This window comes from Lepisma saccharinum, chromosome 1, assembly GCF_977018435.1.
Source record: "Lepisma saccharinum chromosome 1, izLepSacc3.1, whole genome shotgun sequence".
Lineage (NCBI taxonomy): Eukaryota > Metazoa > Arthropoda > Insecta > Zygentoma > Lepismatidae > Lepisma > Lepisma saccharinum.
In genome coordinates, this window is record NC_139229.1 from 70,299,460 (window position 1) to 70,322,238 (window position 22,779).

Genomic DNA, 22,779 nt, shown 5'->3' on the forward strand with positions numbered 1-22,779 from the left:
GTTCGATTAACGCACACATTTGCTTCTCGAAAATCATTTAATATTATTTAATATTTATTTATTCCCTTTCAGATCGCGGCAAGTTGATCTCTGTAACATTGAGGAGGAGGCTGTTACAACAGAAAGCTCTCTGATGACTGTATTCAAGCCTTGTACTGATTACAACAGAATTGCGCAAAATGAAACTACCATTAACATTACAAGATGATTCAAGAAGAAAACAATAAACTTGAAAAATCACACCAATGCATGTTGCCAGAGCAATTTCTCAATTTGAAAATAAACAATAATCAGCATAATATATTTCGTCTATTTTTTGTCAAAGTAGATAATAATTAATTTTAAATGCAATTTAATAATTTAGATTCTTACATGCTACACGGTGTTCAGAAATTATTGATCGATTCTGTAAGGCCACATATTCACCAATAGTGAACAGAAATATATGATAATTTATTTATTTATTTATTTATGATAGTATTATCCTGCTGAAAAACAACTGGCTGGCCTTAGTACAGCAGTACATATACATGTAAATACAAAAAAGTCATAAATTTATAATACAAGATTGAGTGATAAAGTTGTGACTGTACAAAAGAAATACTAAATACAATAAGAGGTACAATAAAATATTAATGATATATACATTAAAGTATACATGAAAAGTCATTAAAATAGGCCTGTTGAATGATTAATATACAATTGATCTTTAGGCTCGTTGGAAACCATTATAACTACTGACTATGGAGTTTAAAAACTCATTATATTTATAATCTGTGGATGTTGTCAATAACGACCCTTTAGTGCGTACTCGATACGGCGTAGGTCGTATAGATATTCTCGATAAAAGCGTAGGGACAGAGTAGTAATCTTCTAAAATTTTCTCAACGAATTTTAAATCATTTCTGTTTCTTCTAGCTGAAAGGTATTCAACTTTTAACTTGTTCAATAGGTTGTCATAACTATAAAATAATTTAAACAGTTTAAATCTAAAATATAAATAGGAAAGAAATTTCTTTTGTATATTCTCAATGATGTCACATTTTCCAACACCACAGGAAAAATTCCATGTCACAGAACTAATACTACCATTTGAACAAAAAATCCAATATGCTGACCAAGGCAGAATATATTTTATTTTAAAACATAAACTAAACGTTATACGGACCTTACACGATCAATATTCTTGACAATACTTTTTGTCAATAAATTTGCACAGTACCTTTCTTTCTGCCTAACGAGCAGGGTGAATCTGTGTGGTTGTGTGGTTTTATTCGGTTATTTCTGGGTTTTGTCCTTCCAAAACATGGATAATCGTACAAAAGGTTGCATAGCTATTATTTTAGAGCTTGGAACTACTCGTCGAGTGCAACGCAAACGCTGGATGAAGGAATGGTTAAAGAAGAGAGAAGAATATTCTCATCTACTACTGTTGAATAGAAATCAGCCTCAGCGATATTGAAGATTTCAAGAACTACTTTCGAATGGAGGAAAGTACCTTGAACAAACTGTTACAGATGGTTGAACCGTTTGTGAAAAGGGAGGACACAAATATGAGAGAAAGTATAACTGTTAAGGAAAGATTAGCCTTAACCCTGAGGTACTTGGCCACCGAAAGAAATTTTGAGGACTTGAAGTTCTCTGTCATCATGTCGCCAACAACTATCAGCGAAACTGTAGTAGAAACGTGTGAAACGCTTAGGTATATATGTTCTACAAGACTACATGAAGGTAAGTTTGCCTAGTTTTTTATGTATTTGTTCATATTATCCATTTTATATTTTATATACAGGTATTTTGGATTCTTATCTCCCTATGTACGTAACTGCTTACGTTCACTACAAAATCGAAGGATACCAATAGATTGGCAGGTTGATATTCCTCCTTACATAATTATAGCAACGAGCCAATACATTGGCTTCCTTCACTTGTTAATTGAAAGTAAGCAGGTGGTACATACTGGGTACGTAGATAGTAAAATGAAAGAAATAGGGAGATGCATTAACTACTAGAACTAGAAGTACGTATATTGACTATAACAGACAGTACACAGTCAACATTTACCTCAAACATTGAAATACAAGTAGGTAAGTATCAAACATTAAGAAACTGAAGTTAACGAACAAAACCGCCAACACTCATCCTTTAAAGTTATCAAAAAGTGAGGTTAGTGAGAAGTCCACCGTTTGGAAGTTCATTTGGTCTGGTGGGGTCGTCACAGGTGGGGGAGAAGTACTGTAGTTTGCAACTGTCCCCAGTGTGGAGCAATTTGTTGCAATATTTTAAATAAAATTAACTTTTCAAATGTTACTTATCACATTAGTATATTAAACAATTTCTACAGTCACTATAGTAACGAGTAACAAACAAAATAACATCAAAATTGAACAGAGTAGCACAACAGAATTTTCTTCATTCTTTTCAGATTATGCTCAAAACTAAATAACAAAATATAATTGTAAAATGTCTTTGAATTAAAGAACTGTTGCAATAGCCTCCTCCTCCGGTTGAAAACCTTGACATCATACTTTGATGTAGAAATACATATATTTTTCAAACGTATATCTTCAATGTATCATCTTCACTTCTTCTTCTACTACTTCTTTGGCAGCAATCTCATTCCTTTCACATCTTCTTTACAGCCATCTTCAGTAGATTTCTTCTTTACTGCAATCTCATTACCCTTACTATTTCATAACCATCCATTTCAAAAGGTTTTATTCTTCACGAGTGCACTTCTTCCGTTTGAAACTATATGTGCAAATGAAGCCCTTCAATAAAAATGCGAACCACATTACATTCAACTTACATTATATATATTCCTTCTTATCATTCTTCCAGACACACTTTGTATAATTCTCCCTTTTTTTTATTCGTGTCAACACTTTTCCTTGATACATTGACATACACCATACTGATGAGAATAGAAGCCAAACATAAGTTCTTACATAAAAGATAATATGATGATCAACAAAACAGAGATAATAAATTCATGCTGGTTTACACATGATAATAAAATACATAATGCAAACAACTGAACTCGTTTTGCACAAAATTACAACAAATTCAACCCTTATGTACAATTAAAACATAAATCAGTATTTCTTAACAACTCCTTTCTTTTCTCCTCCGAACAATTAAAAGGTTTAATGTTTTCTAGGTTTTGTCTACCTTTTGTTCCCTTTCCATCTAGAGAAACTACAGTCGCACAATTATTTCTTACTTCTATTACCAAGAATGGGCCAATAAACAAATCATACAATTTGTAGATAGTTTTGTTTAAAGCAGAGCTCTTAGCATGATTTTTAATCATGATTAAATCTCCTTTGACAATATTTTTGGTACCAGAGCTTGTTTGAACACTTTTAGAATTTCTTCGTTGTTTAAGTTTTTCTTTTAGCTCCAAGTATTTTGCCTTCCAGGATAATTCTTCAATATTCTCAGGCCAATCGACAATATTAGTTATATTATCTTTAACTTGATCGTGTAAAAATAGTTCCGCAGGTGTAAAACCAATAGATTCAGAATATCAATTGTTCAACAATTTGACAACGTTTGTCAAATATTTAGCCCAAGATTTATGATTATCCTTGCAAAATAACCTCAGTAAACGCACAATCTCTTTATTGTAGCGTTCAATTGGATTAGCGTGTGGTGAATATGGCGAAGTAAAAATATGCTTGATGTTCTTGGAGGTAATAAAACTTCGCCACTCCTTAGATTTAAATTGTGAACCATTATCACTTAATATAATTAGACATGCAGGATAATGATGAAAATACGATTGGTTTAGTTTATTGATAATTTCCATAGATGAAGCTTTACGCAAAGGATAAACCATAATAAATTTACTTGCAAGATCCACTATACTTAGTATATATTGATAACCTTGAGAAGCTGGTAACGGACCAATCAAATCTAATGAAAGGAATTGATGTATTTTAGGAGTTAATATGTGAAGATCTTCTCGTGTGATACGTTGCACTCTCTGCTTTGACTTGGCACATTCAAGACAATTTCTCAGATATAATTTAATGCTGGCTTTCATGTTTGGCCAAAAGAAAAATTTTGAACACTTTCTGAACGTTTTTGAATAACCAAAATGTCCACATAAATCATGATGATCATACAGTACCTTTTCCACAGCTTTTTTAGGTACAAATATTCTCCAGTGTTCAGACGCAATAGATTTATAGAATAAGATATCTTCATGCATTCTAAAATGTCCTCTGATTTCGAACTTAGAATCTCCTTTGTTTATCGCAATTCTTAACTTTTGACACTGTTCATCGTTCTGTTGAGATTGTACCCAATATTGTGGAGTATTTTGGGATAGAAGATCGATATTTGTATTATTAACGTAGAGTTTCGATGTGAATAAATCTCCCTGTGCCCTTGCAGGATATCTGCTTAAGGCATCAGCCACAATATTGGTAGAACCTTGAATATGTTCAACAGTAAAATCAAAACTTTGAAGTTTTAATGCCCAGCGGTTTAGTCTTGGGTTTAAACTTCTAGCCGACTGCAGCCATGAAAGTGACTGATGGTCACAATGAATAACAAATGTTCTTCCACTAAGATAAACACTAAACTGTTCTACTGAAAAGAGGATAGCAAGACATTCAATCTCATGAGTTGAATAAGTTAATTCTGTACCACGCAATACTCTACTAACATATTGTATTACTAACGTTTCATCTTCATCTGATAACTGCCATAAAACTCCTCCAATTCCAACTTTGCTTCCATCAGTGTTAAGATGGAAAATTTTACTAAAATCCGGTTGAGCTAATACATCAGGAGATGTAACTAGTTGTTTCAAATCATTAAAAGCTTGGTGATGGTTCTCCTTCCAGTCCCACTTGTTATTTGATTTTAGTAAATCATACAAAGGAGCAGCTATCATTGCAAATTTGTGAACAAATTTTCTCCTCCAATTTACTATTCCTAAAAATTTCCTTAGAGCCTTCTTGTTTTGAGGAACTGGAAAATACATGATTGCTTGGTTCCTTTCAGGATCAATATGAATGGTTTCTCCAGAAATCACATGGCCTAGGAAATGTATTTCAGTTTGGAAGAACTTGCATTTCGACAATTTAATAGACATATTAGCTGTCTTCAGAGTTGATAAAACATAACGTAAATGTTCTAAGTGGTTTTTAATTGATGGAGAGAAAATTAAAATATCATCAATATAAACAATCAGGAAAGAATTTGTATGATTGCCAAATATTTTATGCATTCTATCAACGAACACACTCACGGCACTTTTGATTCCAAAAGGCAAAAAATGGAACTCCATCAAAATACCTCTATAAGAAAATGCCGTAAACTTAAACGACCTTGGTGTCAAAGGAATCTGAAAATAACCGCAACTAAGGTCAATAGATGTGAAGTATTTTGCTCCCTTCAATCTTTGTAGTAATTCCGAGATAGGCTCTACCTGTGTCATCGGAGAAATTACGTGTTGGTTTAATTTACGGAAGTCGACCACTGGTCTCCATAAACCTCTCGCCTTTGGGACTATGTGGAGTGGATTCCTATAGGGAGATGTGCTTTCTTGTATGACGCCCCACTGTTGCCATTTTTGTAACTCTCTTTCCATATCATCCCGTCTAGCATAAGGAACAGGGTAAGTGGGTGCTATTATTGGCACATCAGTATCCAATTGTATATCGTAAGCTTCCACATTTGCTTTTTTAGGTCTGTCAGAAAATAAAACATGGTATTCGAGAAGAAGATGAAATAACTGATCCAAACAATCAGATGGAAGAGTATTGTTCATGTACGCTGCACGCCGAATATCTTCCTCCGAAGCGATGTCAGATGTTCCTTCAATTTGTGAAGTGGTTGAAATTGGTAATTTGCAAGAACGTACTATTCCCTTCATTGACGGAAGACTTTCTTCAGATTGCACTAAAAACGGAGTTATTATTTCCTGACCTAATGAATTCGATAGCATGACGGTTGCGTTGCTGTAATTTATAATCGCCTTATATTGCCACAAAAACGGCGAACCCAAAATTAAATGAGCGTGTCACTGTTTGACAATATACAGTCCCATGTGGAAAAATTCATTTGCTATTTGAACTGTTACATATTTGAAACCCATTACCTTTATACGTTGATCTCCTGCAAAGCAAGCCAATTGTATTCCTTCTAATTGTTCCAATTTTGCTCCTGGTATAATTGAACTTAGAATTGTCCAGATTTTATAATCTAATAGATTACACTGACTTCCAGTATCAATTAAACAATTTAAAGACAGATCCGCAATTTTGCCTTGTATTTCTGGATTCTCAATTTTTGGTATTGGAGTACCGTTTTCTGACATAATCCACTCTGGTTCAGAATCGTACCATTCTAATAAAAATGCTACAGATAAAACTTTATCTCTGGTAACGCCTAAAGATTTAATTTTATTATAATCCTTCAGACATTCCTTAACATGTACTAAATAAGGGTTATTAACACTACCATCCAGCTCCTTTGCATTTATTTGTGGCAAGGTAAATCGGAGCATATCACCCTGCCTTAGTTGTTTAAGTAGTTAGAAGAATGTGCACTTGTGGTGGTAGTAGTAGTCGGAGTTAGGTGTTCCATATTTGCAGAATTACGCTGCAAGTTGGTGCTGCCTACAGTAACACTATTTCCCTGTGAACTATGAGATGTATTACCATACTCTATTGGTTGTTCGTTGTAATTTCCAGTTCTACTATATCTTCTGTTATCAGATGTTGGGGTATTGCCAAGTCTGAAATTCGAATTATTTACGTTATTATTAGTTCTTTCAGACCTTACAAACTGCCTTCTTGAGGGATTGCGTTCAAATCTTCTGGGTGATGGGCGATGATTTACATTGATTCCTGCATTTTCAGTCTGTGTTGTAGAATCATAAGAATTCCGCTCAACATTTACTTGCCTGACGAAATATTTTGTTCTATCGAAACTCCTCTTCTTATTAGCCCTGTCATCAGAATCTGTATTATCACCGGGCAAAGATAAACTTTTATTCTTATCACTCGAATACAAATCAATAGTCCTTAATTTCTGTGTCAGTTGCTTAAGATCTGTAATGTTATGGCAGCCCACATTCTTTGAAATTGACTCAGGTAGCTGTTTCAAAATCATTCGTATTACTTCAACTTTGTTTGGAGTTTCCACAAGGTTACAATAAGCAGAGTACGTTTTTAAAGCGTATCCTTCCAATGACAAACCTGAAGCTGGGTTGTATTTTCTAGATCGTAACAATGTCAACTGACTTTCTAATAACTCATTAGATGCAAACTGATCAAGAAATTTATGTACAAAGTCCTCATAAGAAATGAAACTCTTCTTTTCACTGTTGAACCAGTAAGCGCCTACATTATAAAAACACTTACGAATTATACATAATTTATACTTGGAAGGAACACCAATTATGTTTAACATTGTAGTTAGTTGTTCGATAAATTCTCTAGCAGACTGTTTTGAAACATCTCCTCCAAAACGTGGCAATTGACTGAGTTCACTAACTCGTGAAAATCTATTAGAGCATTTATCAGACTGATTATAAGAATTCCATGTAGAATCATTATTAAGCCACATCGGGTTATAAGTACAGTTTGTTCTAGTACAAGGACAATGATTTACATTTAAGTCATCAGGAAACTGATCATGGATTAAGGAATGACATGTACTTTGACGTTGGCAACCACATACTGAAGTTCCAAGACCTGTGAAATTTTCTTTATTATCACAAGCAACATAAGTTCTAGAAGGTATGGAATTTCTGTTAGCTGTAGAACAAATTTGCTTTGATGTGTCTGTAGCACATAAAGAACTAGGTGCATTATTTTCAATATCACAAGTATGTACGTGCTCATTATCATACAGCAAAGAGTTGTTCAACGAAGAAAGACATGAATGGTTATTTAGTGAACATGTACAATGGATTTTGTCAACAGTAGGGTTGCTATTAGTAAATTCAGTATTATCTAGAACACAATGCCGCAATGCATATGTATTTTTGCCTTGTGAAGTGGAAGCTTTACCAAATTTATTTCTACTTTTATTGTGAGCAGATTTGCCCTTGCACAATTTGGTTACATTTTCCTTTGCAGAATTCAGTTCAGCATCAGATGTATCATAGCCAGAAGAACCTGTATGAAATGTTTCGCATTTATTGTGTTCACTAAAAACAACATGCTTTAATTTAGAATTTAATCTTGTATCAGTTTGGCATGCTATGTGCCTATGTTCATTAATAAGTGCATCAACATTACTTAATTCTTTATCTGGTTGTAGAACGTCTCTAACCATACTATTACAAATAACATCGCTTTGCTCTAAGCTAATGCATTTCTCATTTAAATCCTTAAGCATAGAATCAAATTCTTGCAACTTTACCTGCGTAGTATTCATATTTGTTTGTAGTGTACTTATAGAAGTTTCATGTTGGCACAACTGGTTTGATAAGTGTTGTTTTAACTCATCATCATGATGGTCTAGTTTTGATTCCAGATCACTGACTTTCGAATTTAATAAAGTTACTTCATCATTTATACGTTCATTTAGTAACCTATTAGCTGATTGACAAGCATCAGAAACCTGCTGCAACTTATTTTCTACATGTTGGAGCCCTTCATTCAGTTTTTCAGTACTTTGCTGCAACCTAACCAATTTTGTGCCCCAAACTTCACAGTTTGTTTGTAAACTTTCGCGCAGCGTTTCAGTGTTCTGATCAAGTCTATCTTGTAACCTATTCTCCAAAGCTTCAGTGTTCTGAAGTAACTTATCTTGCAACCTATTCTCCAGAGTTTCGGTATTCTGGAGCAACTTCTCTTGCAACCTATTCTCCAGAGCTTCAGTATTCTGAAGTAACCTATTCTCCAGCGTTTCGGTATTCTGAAGCAACTTGTCTTGCAACCTATTCTCATGTTGGGCCAAACTCAAGTGAAAAGCAGATAAAATTTGGTCAATATTGGGATTTACTGTATCCAAGTATGATTTTAAAGTGAATGGATTGAATTTTGGATTGCATGTCTTACAGTAATAGTCTTCTTTCATAGAGCTGAATATTACCCAGTGAATAACTGTAAGACCTCTACAATTTACATGTTCCCATTTCTTGCATGACGTGCATTCAATCATGCGAGTGTCAGAAAATCTGTCCTTACAACAGATTAAATCCTCCATTTGCTTACCAGAAATGTCCTCTTCGTTGCTTACTTCAACATCATCACTAAGATCCGGTTGAAGACACACGCTACTTCGAAGGACGTAAGGCACTTCTCTTTTCTTCATTATTGCATTATCAGTTCAGTTCTTATCAACTCACAATTTTCGAATCCTGGCTCTAGGTCGCCAATTTATTGCAACTGTCCCCAGTGTGGAGCAATTTGTTGCAATATTTTAAATAAAATTAACTTTTCAAATGTTACTTATCACATTAGTATATTAAACAATTTCTACAGTCACTATAGTAACGAGTAACAAACAAAATAACATCAAAATTGAACAGAGTAGCACAACAGAATTTTCTTCATTCTTTTCAGATTATGCTCAAAACTAAATAACAAAATATAATTGTAAAATGTATTTGAATTAAAGAACTGTTGCAAGTTGAATGTCGAGAATGATGAGGAACTATCATGCTGCGAATTCTGAACCTCTTGGAGGTTCATGCTCCACATTGATTTTAACGGAGTCGCGATGAAGAGTCCCCAAGCTTGCCTCAAAAAGGATGTCATTTATTGCTTTCTCTGCGAAAGCTCTTTGTCTGGACTCTAAAGTCAGCAATCCACCCCCCCCCCCCAACAAGCTTTAGCAATAGTCGGAATGTTACTGCCAGGGTTCGATGAGGTTTCCAAAAGTGTACATGCTTTTTTTGTAAAAGCTCGTTTTGCTTCGATATCCGACCTTGCATTCTTGATTTTTTGTTTCGAGGAGTTTGAAGAGATGATACTGGGAGAAACATTGAAAATGTTGATGCTGTGGAATGAACAGAAGTCTGTTGAGCGTGTCGACTTCTTTCTTGACTCTGCGTACCATCCTCTTCCTGCTCCAATTCCTGGAAACAACAGGGTTATTAGAATGTTTTAAAATCACGCACACCTTATCAAAGCAATGTTTTATTTATGTACGTATGTAATTATCAGTGGCCCAGGAACGTTTTTCATTTGGGGGGTACAAAATTCAGCTTCCCATATATATAAACACGCATACTACTGCACCTAGAAATACATTTCGGGATGTCCAACCAACACTTGTATTTCACACAAATGTATTTCTAGGTGCAGTAGTATGCGTGTTTATATATATATGGGAAGCTGAATTTTGTACCCCCCCAAATGAAAAACGTTCCTGGACCACTGATAATTACATACGTACATAAATAAAACATTGCTTTGATAAGGTGTGCGTGATTTTAAAACATTCTAATAACCCTGTTGTTTCCAGGAATTGGAGCAGGAAGAGGATGGTACGCAGAGTCAAGAAAGAAGTCGACACGCTCAACAGACTTCTGTTCATTCCACAGCATCAACATCTTCAATGTTGCAATAATAATAATAATAATTATTATTATATTTAATTAAATTAAAATATTAATTAAATATGTAAGTTAATTAATATTGTAAAAAAAGTAAAGTTCTCCCCTGTGCATAGCACCACGCCATGAAGGCGTATAGGGGGTGTGGGGGTAACGCCCCACACTTTCTTGATCCGGTCGTGAGTGGGGGTGATGTGATCAGCATCACGCCCCTGACCGCCTTTACCCCCCAGGGTTTCCCCCAGGTACCCATGTTATTCGACGCTGGGTGGGCGCCGGAGCCGCTTCCATCGTTAGAAAAGTTCCAGGATTTGAACCGGCCGGGGATCGAACCCGGGACCTTTAGCATGGTAGTCAGACGCGTTACCGACTGAGCCATTGTTATTACGTGAATAGGTAAAAGATAGTAAAAGAATAGAGATATAACAGCATCTATCTTGCACGTGGTTAAGATCACCAAGATTTGTATAAAAAACAACTGCCCTGGCAAGGAATTTAATGTCAAATAGAAAAATAATTGAATATTTAGTGAATATCAAACAAAAGTTAGATCCAATTAACGAAAAGTAAAGCTTCTGATTAATATTTTATGGATATTATCATTAGTTGTGTGCATAAACCTTTGGAACCTTTCAAAGCCGTATGAGCCAAATTCCTTGCCTTCCAATAAGTTCAGCGGAAATAACCATCGATTACATAGCAAATGCTAAACAATTATATTTTGATTATTTACTTTTACTTCTTGGTACGTCTTTCGGGGAAGTGTCCGGACCCCCCTAAATACGCCCTTGATACTTAGGTATAATGTGAAGGCATGGGAAATATTCTATTTTAGAACAACACACACGAATGTCCTCTTATTTAATGCAAAATTTGCATAACTATTCTTTTCTTTGTTTTCTTAGAATTTATGTTTTTTTAAACAGATTTTAAGTGGCCGCGGTGGCTCAGTCGGTAACGCGTCGGACTACCATGCTCATCCCGGGTTCGATCCCCGGCCGGTTCAAATCCGGGAACTTTTCTAACGATGGAAGCGGCCCCGGCGCCCACCCAGCGTCGAATAACATGGGTACCTGGGGGAAACCCTGGGGGATAAAGGCGGTCAGACGCGTGATGCTGATCACATCACCCCCACTCATGACCGGATCAAGAAAGTGTGGGACGTTACCACCACCCTCCCTATACGCCTTCATGGCGTGGTGCTAAGCACAGGGGAGCACTTTACCTTTTCTTTTTAAACAGATTTTAAAACCAGTTAACAATTCTGAAACATATAAAGCTCTGGACTTCGTTCTGGGCTTATTTGGATTTAACGGAACGGAAAATCAGGAATTCGAAATGTAAAAATTGCGAACAAAGATACATGTAATCATTTTAATGCAGATTGAGATTAAAGGGGGGTGAGGATGATGTTGAGCCACCCCAACCAGGAATAATCATCTCGCACCCACTGGATATAGAAACCACATTATTGAATATATCATACTTATAGAGTTCCACTTCAGTTCATTCTAAGTTTAAATTCCCATAGCTACGCATAAAAATACCTTTAAACAATTTATGGCAGATGTGTACCACATCCAATGTCTTTTAGAAGCCATGTATTTGGTATTTACTCAGACATCTGTAGGGCTGTAGGGTGTTGTATTAAAAAGAGAAAAAAACTGATTTGAGATGGTTCCCGATCAAATCGTAAGAAGTCTAACTTTGAAATATTTGTGAAACATTGGCAAAGCATTTATTTGTTATATAATTAGCTGTACCTAATGACACTCTTCAAGCACTGAAAGTACTATCATTACATATACAAAACCGAAATCCTTCATATGTCAGAGGAAGCAAGGAAAGCCATACGCTCAAAAGTTTTTTTTTTTTCCGTTTCAATCTTTGGTGGACAATATGAAGAACCGCCCAAGGTTTCTTTTCGTATAGAGTAGTATTAAATGAAGATAGGATGCGTGTGTTTTAGGGTGACATGTCAATTTCTCGTTTATGTGAAAAGGTAAACTTTAATGTAAGCAAAAGCATGTGCGCGTCACAGTTAAAGATTTTCGCATCTACAAAGAAAATCCAAAACACATTCCCACCTCGCCGGCCTCCGTAGCGGAGGGGTTAGCATAGCGCGCTTTGACGCCAGAGGTCCCAGGTTGGGCATGTGAGCGTTCATCAATTTCATCATATAATCACCCATCGTCATCTTTGCGATTAGCCAAAAGTGGCAGAAATGCGAAGTAAAATAAACCAAATCAATGAATCAAGCATTCCCATCTCACTCAAAGACCTTGCGAATCCAATCCAAAATCTACCAATAGAACCTCCAGTGAGTTTCATTTATCTCGTGCATTCATCTGACTAATGTACTTTTCTGACAGATTGACTTTAGGGTTTAACTTAAAATGGCGTTGTGTTTGTGTTGCATTCGATACCAAAATTAGATTTTAAGCAATTAATGTCCAATTATAAGTATACCTAATACATAGGTAAAAATAATTCCCTCCCCGCTCCTCTGATAATATCGCAAATTGAACCCTGTTTAAATGTCTAAGAAAAATTTAATTTCACCTAGGAATGATATCGCGATGCGATGAGTCGAGAATTGTCACAGCCTCATCTCGTCTCCTGTGTGGCGAGGTCCTTCTCGTTCTTGTCTGTGTTTATTTTTGTTTCGGTTTACACTCAGAAGTATTTAAAACTTATTCTAGATTCACTTCATGCTCAGATAGGCTAATCGGAACTCTATTTTCAAAATATCTTAATATATAGTAGGTTTAAGTATAGTTTTCCGAACACCCTCTTACAAAGTTATGAAAAATATGGGTGAGGTACATCAGTACATTGTACATCAGTAAGTTGGTCTGTAGTGTCTCGTCTCGTTCGTGTAACTATTTCGTTTTGAAAGTTAGACTTCTTACGAATATTTGACGCGACCACTTCTTTAGAAAAGTGTACCCCCCCCCCTTACGCAAAGGAGCATTCGTCTGCAGCGTGATTGTCTGAGAGCAAATCTGATTCCATCGTTCCACACACATTTTAAACAATTTTCATCTCCTTAAAGAGGTTTCCAAGAACTTAGGTCAATGAACCATTTAGTAGCAACCACAATGTAGTAGAATAAGTTTAGAATGGTTTGAATTTCTGTGGTAAGGAAGATAACGTTTAGGGCTATAAGTTATAAACAATATACACTTTTTTATTGGGTGAACTTAAAATAGGTACTTTCACCTTCCGTCTGCTGTCAAATTAGCAAAGGGGGTACAGGGGGTACAACTCGATTTACGGATTTAGGGGGGTACAGTACCCCTTCAAAAATTTTAAGGGGGTACAATGTACCCCTGTACCCCCCCGTTCCTGCGCCACTGGTAATTATTGTTGTTTTGTTTGTTTCAGTTTCCCACGACTGCTGCAGAGTGGGGTGACATAGCTCACGAATTCGGAATCCGATATCAGTTTCGGAATACTGTGGGCTCATTGGATGGGAAACATGTAGCTGTAACGAAACCAGATAACTCAGGATCCTTGTATTATAATTACAAGTTTTTTTTTTAGTAACGTCCTTTTGGCTCTAGTTAATGCGAAGAAGGAATTTATAATGGTTGATGTTGGAATTAACGGTCGAATTTCGGATGGAGGGTTGATGTTCTACTCCAAATTCGGAGAATTGTTCCAGGAAGGAAAATTGCATTTACCCGCACCTGGACCGTTGCCGAATACAACTGATCTTTTCCCATATGTATTTGTTGCAGACGAGGCATTTGCACTACATAACAATTTATTGAAACCCTACTCTCAAATATTACTGAATGCACCTCGACAAATATTCAGTGAGAGGTTGTCACGAGCTCGAGTAGTTGTAGAGAACGAATTTGTGATATTGAGTTCACGGTTTCATGTGTTCCAGAAACCTATCAACCTACATCAGCCGAAAGCTACAGTAGTTACCCTTGCATGTTGTCATTTGCATAATTTCTCGGCAAAGGAAAATCAACTGTACCTCAGCTCAAATGATCGAGGTAGAGATGCGGAAAACTTGTTAGCCTGCGAAGTACTTTACAAAGAAACAGTTCCACAGTTGTCAAGGCAGTCCGTGAGCTCTTCTTGCGAGTTTACCGGTGTCTTGTCATGTGGCTCCAAATGTAAAAGCCGCAAGGTGACAAATCGGGGGATCGAGCCGGCCAGGGAATCGGGCAGCCTCGGCCAATCCATTTCTTTGGGTAATTTTCATCCAGCCACTGTCGCACGCCCAGGCAGAAGTATGGATGGGCGCCATCAACAATCATTTGATTGAGCCATTTTTCCTGCCCCAAATCTTAAATGGCATCACTTATGAACATTTTTTGAGGAACGGGATGGCAATGTTGTTGGAGGATGTGCCTCTAGCTACAAGACGTGACATGATATATCAGCATGATGACTGCCCACCTCGATCCCCCGATCAATTTGACGCCTATCGACTTTTACATTTAGAGCCACATGACAAGACACCGGTAAACTCGCAAGAAGAGCTCAGGGAGAGGATCTTAACAGCTGGTCAACACATCAAGGACACCATCACATCACGAGTTACGAGACCAAATGTCCGTAAAAACCTGCATGCCTGCATTCGTAACGGAGGTGCCCACTTTGAGCAAGATGTGTAATGTTCTTTAATTGTATTGTCCATTGATTCCATTCACATGAAGATGAATGAAGTATTTTTTCTTGTACACAAATGTGAATGTTAGCAACATTTGTACCTTGTTGAATAGCAGATGTCACAAGGAAGTAATTTAAGTAATTTGTACGCTTCGTATCATACCATTTTTGTTATTAATACGTTGCCAAGCAAACTAAGAGTGCATTTTTTTATCATCACTTGTAAGTTTAGACCCACCCGGTACTTACATGTGATTGTTATTTGGGAAAAACTTTTTTTTTTCAACGAACCACTTATTTCTTAGCTATCAGAAAACGCTGAAATAAGTTCCATACAATTAGCAGTTTTTCCTCAATTCATCTTTTTTTTGGAAAATTGTCATTTTTTAAAGAAACAATAGAAATTCGATTATCTCGAAAACTACTAATTTTCGGACGGGGTATCATATGGTCAAATTTATTGCAAATTGTCTCTACTTTAACCCCTTTCAGGGAATACATCTAATTACCAGTCACCCTGTATATACACACAAAAATTACTCCCCTCCAGACACAAGAATATTAGAAAGTTGTTTATCTGGAACATTATCTGGACACAAACAGAAGAAGAAGTGAGAAAAGTGGCAGGGGAGAAGAGGAAGAGAAAGAAAAGATGAAGAGAAAGGAAAACAAAGGTGCTTTGGCATAAGGAGTATGGGGAAGACCACAGAAAAGATATGCAAAGTGCTTAGGAAAGCGGGCATTTAAACTTACAGGAAGGGAGGGCGAAGCATCTTAAGAATAGCGAAGAAAGCGAACAAGAAAAAGGAAGACAGAGAAGAGGAAGGGATTTTCAACGAAGTGAAGTGTAAAGAATGTCAGTGTGTACATAGGAGAAACAAGAAAGAGACTTAAAGATAGGTTGAAAGAACATAGGGATGATGTACGACTTAAGAGGGAGAGAGAGAAATGCGATATTTAAGCACACGAGAGAAACAGGACATGACACAGAGTGGGATGAGGTTAAGCAGATGGGAAGGAAGAAGAGAGTACTAGTAAGAAAATGGAAGGAGGCCAAGGAAATAGAGAAGAAAGGGGAAGAAGACAATGAACTGGAATGGGGGCCTGAAGATAAACAAAGAATGGAAGAAGGTGTTAGAAAGAGGGAAAAGGACAAAAGCGAAGGAGGAGAAAAGAAGGGTGAAGAATGAAGAAAGAAAGGATAAGGAAAAAGAGTTTAAGATAAGGAGTCCAACCACATTCCAGATTATAGGAAATATTTATCTAAATTGCCTGTCAGCAGGCACGTATGCAAGGGGGGGGGGGGTCAGGGTGTGTGTGCTCGTGTGTGTGAAATAATATATTGTGACCATAATTTGACAAGAGAAGTAATTTTCGAGGCAAGGAGGAAAATGTTATAGAATCCTGAGGTTCTAGCAAAATAAGCAAACAAACATGTAAATCCACACAAACTTTCTTGTTTCCCTTGGTTGCTTCCTCCGACGCACCAAACGAGTGGATCTGTCCTGTCCCTCCGATATGTTGAAAGAAGCACAGATGTTGAGTGGGTTGGGTGACGGGAGCGTTGTCCAGGTCAAGTGATGAAGGACACATATTGCTTCAACATTCTTTTCTCCCCACATCCCAGGCTCCGGCTCTCCAAACTGCAAACTGAGAATGTCGAAGAGAGCGATCGTCCCCCCCCCCTTTCTCTCGAGCCCTTGAAAGGGCGTCGTGGACGACTTTCACCGAGAGACTATTCTTCTTCTCTCCTATTTTGATAATTTGAACAACTGAAATGAAATGCAACGAACTTTGCAGCATTAAAGAGTCGATTAGTTGGGCGGAGGAGGCAACCGTACCTTCTCCTGAGGACCCCGAGTGAGCGCTGGTGGTTGACAGGAAGACCACAGGAGTCTTATTTTCCAGGTACTGATAAATAATTAACACCGACTAAAATAAAGCAAACATTGAAGCATTTTACAAGACTCATGCAAAACATGAGCTGGGGAAACCCTCGGTCAACGAATTTGTCCCCTTTCATTTTTTGGTGTAGTGTTTAGACCTATGATAGATAATATACCAGCCACCTCTGCTTCCTCGCTCATTCTTCTGGCGCCATCATTGTGGAAACAGCGTAGCTAGAGGAGAAGGAGATCAGGGTGGAGTAAAACTAATTTTTATTGCGGTTGGGGCTCAACTCCCCCCCACCCCCATGGACTGAAACTCTATTAATTCCATATAAGCGTACTATCAGTTGTAATTTTTGGTCATTCGAAATTTTGCTCCTTACAATGGCATCTTGGCTTCCTCCGATGTAATATGCGAGCAATTGTTAACCTATAAAAAAGGCGCTTTTCGTCTCAGTTGTTATCGGTGAAGGGTGGAGAACAGTCTCACCGGGTGGGTGATAGAGAAGTTTGGAACAGTTTGGAAGCATATTCCCCTTTCAGTTCAGAAAAAGTCGTTCCTTCGCCCACGTACTGCACTATGTTCTTTAACTGGTCCATCTTCTGCAGACTTGCATTTTTGGGAAGGATGACAGAAATGTTAGACAGAAATTCCTTGTTGTTGGAAAATTTTTCATCCAAAGGTGATATCACACCATCCAAACAGGGGATCCAGACAGAGCGCCTAAAATATACCTCGGCCGACTCATGGGGATAATTAGCCCCGTTTCTTCTCTTCAGGCATCAAGGCATCTATGGTGTTCCTGAGCATTTTTACAGCTAGGGAGTTATTTTGAAACAATGAACAAGTGTCTCTCATTACTCTGAAGCTGTTACGCACGCACGGAATGGACAATCCACTCGATAACGCAAGATTCAAGCGGTGAGAGGCACAGTGGACGTAGACAGCTCTCGGATACTTCTGTCTGATTCTAGCCTGAACACCACTGATGTGTCCTCCCATATTTGCAGCTCCATCAAAGCCAAGACCCACCAAATTGTTCATATTGAGTCCCAAGCACTCACAAGTGTTCAAAATTGTCTCTGTCACGGCTTCACCAGTCATATCATATATATTGGCACGAAACAAAGGAAGTCTTCTCGAACGCATTTAGATGGTGAAACAAATCTAATGCACAGTGAAAATTGTTCCGTTCCCGATACATCTAAAGTTTTCTCCCCCAATATGGTAAAATACTGAGACTGATTTATCTCGGACACCATTTTTTTTTTTAATCAGCTCACTACAAGTTTTTAACACTTCGTTTTGGATGAGTGGACTGAAGTAAGATGCGTTCTTCCTGCAAGTTTGGATTTGATTCTTTAGAACGTTGTCCCCTGCCTTCGCACGAAACCTTAACAAGGCCCTAAATTTCCCATCCTTGTTATTCGGATCTTCCAGACTTAGTGGACCACTGTCATTGTCACCTCGAAGCGGCAGCTCGTGTTGACCACAGAAGATGATTGTCTCGACAACCGGTCGGAGTTCCGCTCGGTTTTCTTCTTTCTCCTTTATTCTATGCTTGTCGATTAAACCAGCTATATCTTCTTGCTGTTTCTTCTCGATATTCATAAAATTTTCGGCCTTAATGGCTGCCTCTTTGTGGTAGTTAGTCTTTGAGTGTGTGTCGAATTTCTCCATGGCATCTTTCCATTTAATAAAAGGAAAGGTTACCAACTGTCCCAGTTTCTGGTGATTGCCTTTGCCGGTTAGTTCAGCAGCAAACACAACACAAAACTTACAGTAAGCTCCATCATCGACTCTTGAATATGCAAGCCAGTTCCACCTCCTCAACCAATTAACTTGAAAAGTTCTTTTCATCCCGTGAATCACACGAACTGGATACACGAACGTTTGTCCGGGCACAAATAAATCATCACTCAACACTTTGGTTTTCAGTTCATCTGTGCAGCTTATTTCTTTTTTTAATAAACCTTGTGCAACCGCTCCTATATCCGGTACTGCTAGAACATTCGCTTCACAGATCTTCAATCTCTTTGGCTCTGGATCCAAACTAACACTGCACTGTGGCTCCGGGAGTTTCTCTGCTGTCTTCAGCCCTGGATCCAAACCAACACTGCACTGTGGCTCTGGGAGTTTCTCTGCTGTCTTCAGCCCTGGATCCAAACCAACACTGCACTGTGGCTCCGGGAGTTTCTCTGCTGTCTTCAGCCCTGGATCCAAACCAACACTGCACTGTGGCTCCGGGAGTTCTCTGCTGACTTCAGCCCTGGATCCAAACCAACACTGCACTGTGGCTCCGGGAGTTTCTCTGCTGTCTTCAGCCCTGGATCCAAACTAACACTGCACTGTGGCTCCGGGAGTTTCTCTGCTGTCTTCAGCCCTGGATCCAAACCAACACTGCACTGTGGCTCCGGGAGTTTCTCTGCTGTCTTCAGCCCTGGATCCAAACTAACACTGCACTGTGGCTCTGGGAGTTTCTCTGCTGTCTTCAGCCCTGGATCCAAACTAACACTGCACTGGGTCTTCGGGAGTTTCTCTGCTGTCTTCAGCCCTGGATCCAAACTAACACTGCACTGGGTCTTCGGGAGTTTCTCTGCTGTCTTCAGCCCTGGATCCAAACCAACACTGCACTGTGTCTTCGGGAGTTTCTCTGCTGTCTTCAGCCCTGGATCCAAACCAACACTGCACTGTGGCTCTGGGAGTTTCTCTGCTGTCTTCAGCCCTGGATCCAAACCAACACTGCACTGTGGCTCCGGGAGTTTCTCTGCTGTCTTCAGCCCTGGATCCAAACCAACACTGCACTGTAGCTCCGGGAGTTTCTCTGCTGTCTTCAGCCCTGGATCCAAACCAACACTGCACTGTGGCTCCGGGAGTTTCTCTGCTGTCTTCAGCCCTGGATCCAAACTAACACTGCACTGTGGCTCCGGGAGTTTCTCTGCTGTCTTCAGCCCTGGATCCAAACTAACACTGCACTGGGTCTTCGGGAGTTTCTCTGCTGTCTTCAGCCCTGGATCCAAACTAACACTGCACTGTGTCATCGGGAGTTTCTCTGCTGTCTTCAGCCCTGGATCCAAACTAACACTGCACTGGGTCTTCGGGAGTTTCTCTGCTGTCTTCAGCCCTGGATCCAAACCAACACTGCACTGTGGCTCCGGGAGTTTCTCTGCTGTCTTCAGCCCTGGATCCAAACCAACACTGCACTGTGGCTCCGGGAGTTTCTCTGCTGTCGTCAGCCCTGGATCCAAACTAACACTGCACTGGGTCTTCGGGAGTTTCTCTGCTGTCTTCAGCCCTGGATCCAAATCAACACTGCACTGTGGCTCCGGGAGTTTCTCTGCTGTCTTCAGCCCTGGATCCAAACCAACACTGCACTGTGGCTCCGGGAGTTTCTCTGCTGTCTTCAGCCCTGGATCCAAACCAACACTGCACTGTGGCTCCGGGAGTTTCTCTGCTGTCTTCAGCCCTGGATCCAAACTAACACTGCACTGTGGCTCCGGGAGTTTCTCTGCTGTCTTCAGCCCTGGATCCAAATCAACACTGCACTGTGGCTCCGGGAGTTTCTCTGCTGTCTTCAGCCCTGGATCCAAACCAACACGTATTGCTTGTCGCCTGGGAATCGACGAGAGGCATGAAAATTTAATACCGAAGCTACAAACAGTACGGCCCCTTCAATCAGTAAGAAAGCATTTTCGCGTATTCCAACAGACCGAGCGACACGTAAGCCACAAGCGACAAACGATATTTTGTAATTCTTTGAGACTTCCAAGACGGGACAGGACTTTTCACGAACCGTCTTGTATTGTCTTGTGCTTCATCTCAACAATGAGACGAGAGAGGCATTCACTTTCGTCTGGAATTTCATTTCGTGTCTCCTTTCGTGAGCAGCACTAGGGGAAAGTGGGGGAATTGCGACCACCTAAGGGAGATTTTAAAAATCTCAAAAACTGTACGCTGTGAAACAAAAAGAAAATGTGGGCCTGAAAAAGCAATGTTTGTAGTACATCTCTGCGTATTACTTTGCTCCCTGTGGTTAATAGTTATAACTGTAAACGTCAAAAAGTAACAATGTGCGTGTGAGCGCAATTGCCCTATTAGTAGGGTAATGACACTCAGTACTCATCCTAACAGTAAATCAATACCATTTTTGTACTATACAGAAACTATATCTTTAAGTACTTATATTTATTAATATGCAGATACAAATTAAATGGAGCACAATTTTGCACAAAAATGCACACATGGGACGCTTATTATGAGAAAAGTCTTTGCACCCTTCACGTACCCATCACAAACAGCGTGAGCGTCATTACCCGATAGGTGCAATATTATGTTCTTTGTTTCTCGTTTCATGAAGAACCTCAAATGTTTACTTTATAATAATTAAGAAATAAACAGGACATACTATTATTATATCTGTAAAATTTTCAAGACTCTAACTTAAACGTTCCGTCTACTTACCTTGCACTTTTTTCCTTCCCAATTTTATAACAAAATATGACAAATTCGTTTTTCGCACTCTGTTTCTTAAAAGTCAACTCCACATGTGCCGCCTTTTGTTTGGTGCCTCGTAGTACTGGGTTCTAGATGTTAGCACGGGTTACTCTTCAATAACACCCTCCGTAACGACTACAGAGGGGTGAGCGCCATTGCCCGCTGAGCGCCATTCCCCCACCTTCCCCTATAGGTCATGCATATATTTTATTTATAGCAATTGCAAAGTTAATCCGTCGGTGGCAGCCATGGCCTTGCGCGGCGCAGTTTCATAAATTCAGGAAGAAATTCTCCCTTACCAGAGTTTGTAGTGTCGAAATGTGGTGTCAAACAAAAATTATGTTAAGAAAATGTGTTTGTGTCGTCCTCTATACGCTGTGAAAGTTTGTGCATCGACATGATGTGTACGTTCCATATACTACACAATTCCAGACTTGAGATGAGACCCCAGATTTGCCCCTCGAGATCGAGACTGGTGCTTACAACTAGTGGCGACATCGAGACTATGCAAAGTCTTGTCTCATCTCGATACCCGCTTATAAGATTACGAAATTCCAATTAATCATTTGCAATGAGTTTGTAGTATATTGAAGAAAATTATTATGACATAGCGAACCATTGATTTAATAGTATTTACTTCTAGAACAACATTTTGTTCATTTCACTCTGAAACCTTTATACACTTGTGAAATATAAATAATTACTCGAATACTCCGATCCCAAAAGTTAATATTGGCCACATTGATAATCGAAAACCTGGTGCATTTTTGCATTACCGACTCCGACTGAGGGACAGTATGGGTTCGAGTCCGCCTGGGCTCAGTCTCTGGGTTTTCGGCCTGTGTATTGGACCGGGGCAACCCACCATCGTGAGGAATTTGGGGCGCTACAAGTGAGTAGCGTAACCCGGTCTCGGAAATCTCTATAACAGCTGAGCTGAGGGTTCGACGTGCTGACCCCACGTCACCCCATTACTGGTTGAAGATCTCTCTCTACACCTCTAGGTACGATTGTGGGAGGGAGACTGGTAGTCGGGAGATAGGCCAAGGCCCTTCAAGACTCGTCGAGCCACGGGTTATTAGTTGTACGTGTGTGTAGTTAAAGTATGAATGTTTTTCCATTTAAAATGTGTGTTATTTATTGTTGTTATGGAGAATTCGAAAAGTGGTCTTCGTATCTGAAACTCAACCCCCCTTCCACGAGAAATAATTGGTAATTTGTCCCCTCCCTAC

At 38.9% G+C, this 22,779-nt stretch overlaps 2 protein-coding genes across 4 annotated transcripts in view; both read left to right on the forward strand.

Moving 5' to 3' along the window:
- LOC145978455 (pancreatic lipase-related protein 2-like) overlaps positions 1–290 on the forward strand; it is a 38,564-nt gene extending 38,274 nt beyond the window's left edge. For all 3 annotated transcript variants that reach the window (XM_083111117.1, XM_083111202.1, XM_083111288.1), the window contains one exon: positions 73–290. In XM_083111117.1, coding sequence (XP_082967243.1) covers positions 73–208 — 136 coding nt within the window. In that variant the 3' untranslated portion in view covers positions 209–290. The remainder of the gene's footprint in view (positions 1–72) is intronic.
- A 1,194-nt stretch (positions 291–1,484) lies between these two features.
- On the forward strand, positions 1,485–17,739 carry LOC145983773 (uncharacterized). The gene is given in 4 exon segments (XM_083116822.1): positions 1,485–1,679; positions 13,919–14,065; positions 14,067–14,615; positions 17,662–17,739. Coding segments are annotated over 4 exon segments (969 nt in total).
- Positions 17,740–22,779: the final 5,040 nt, after the last annotated feature.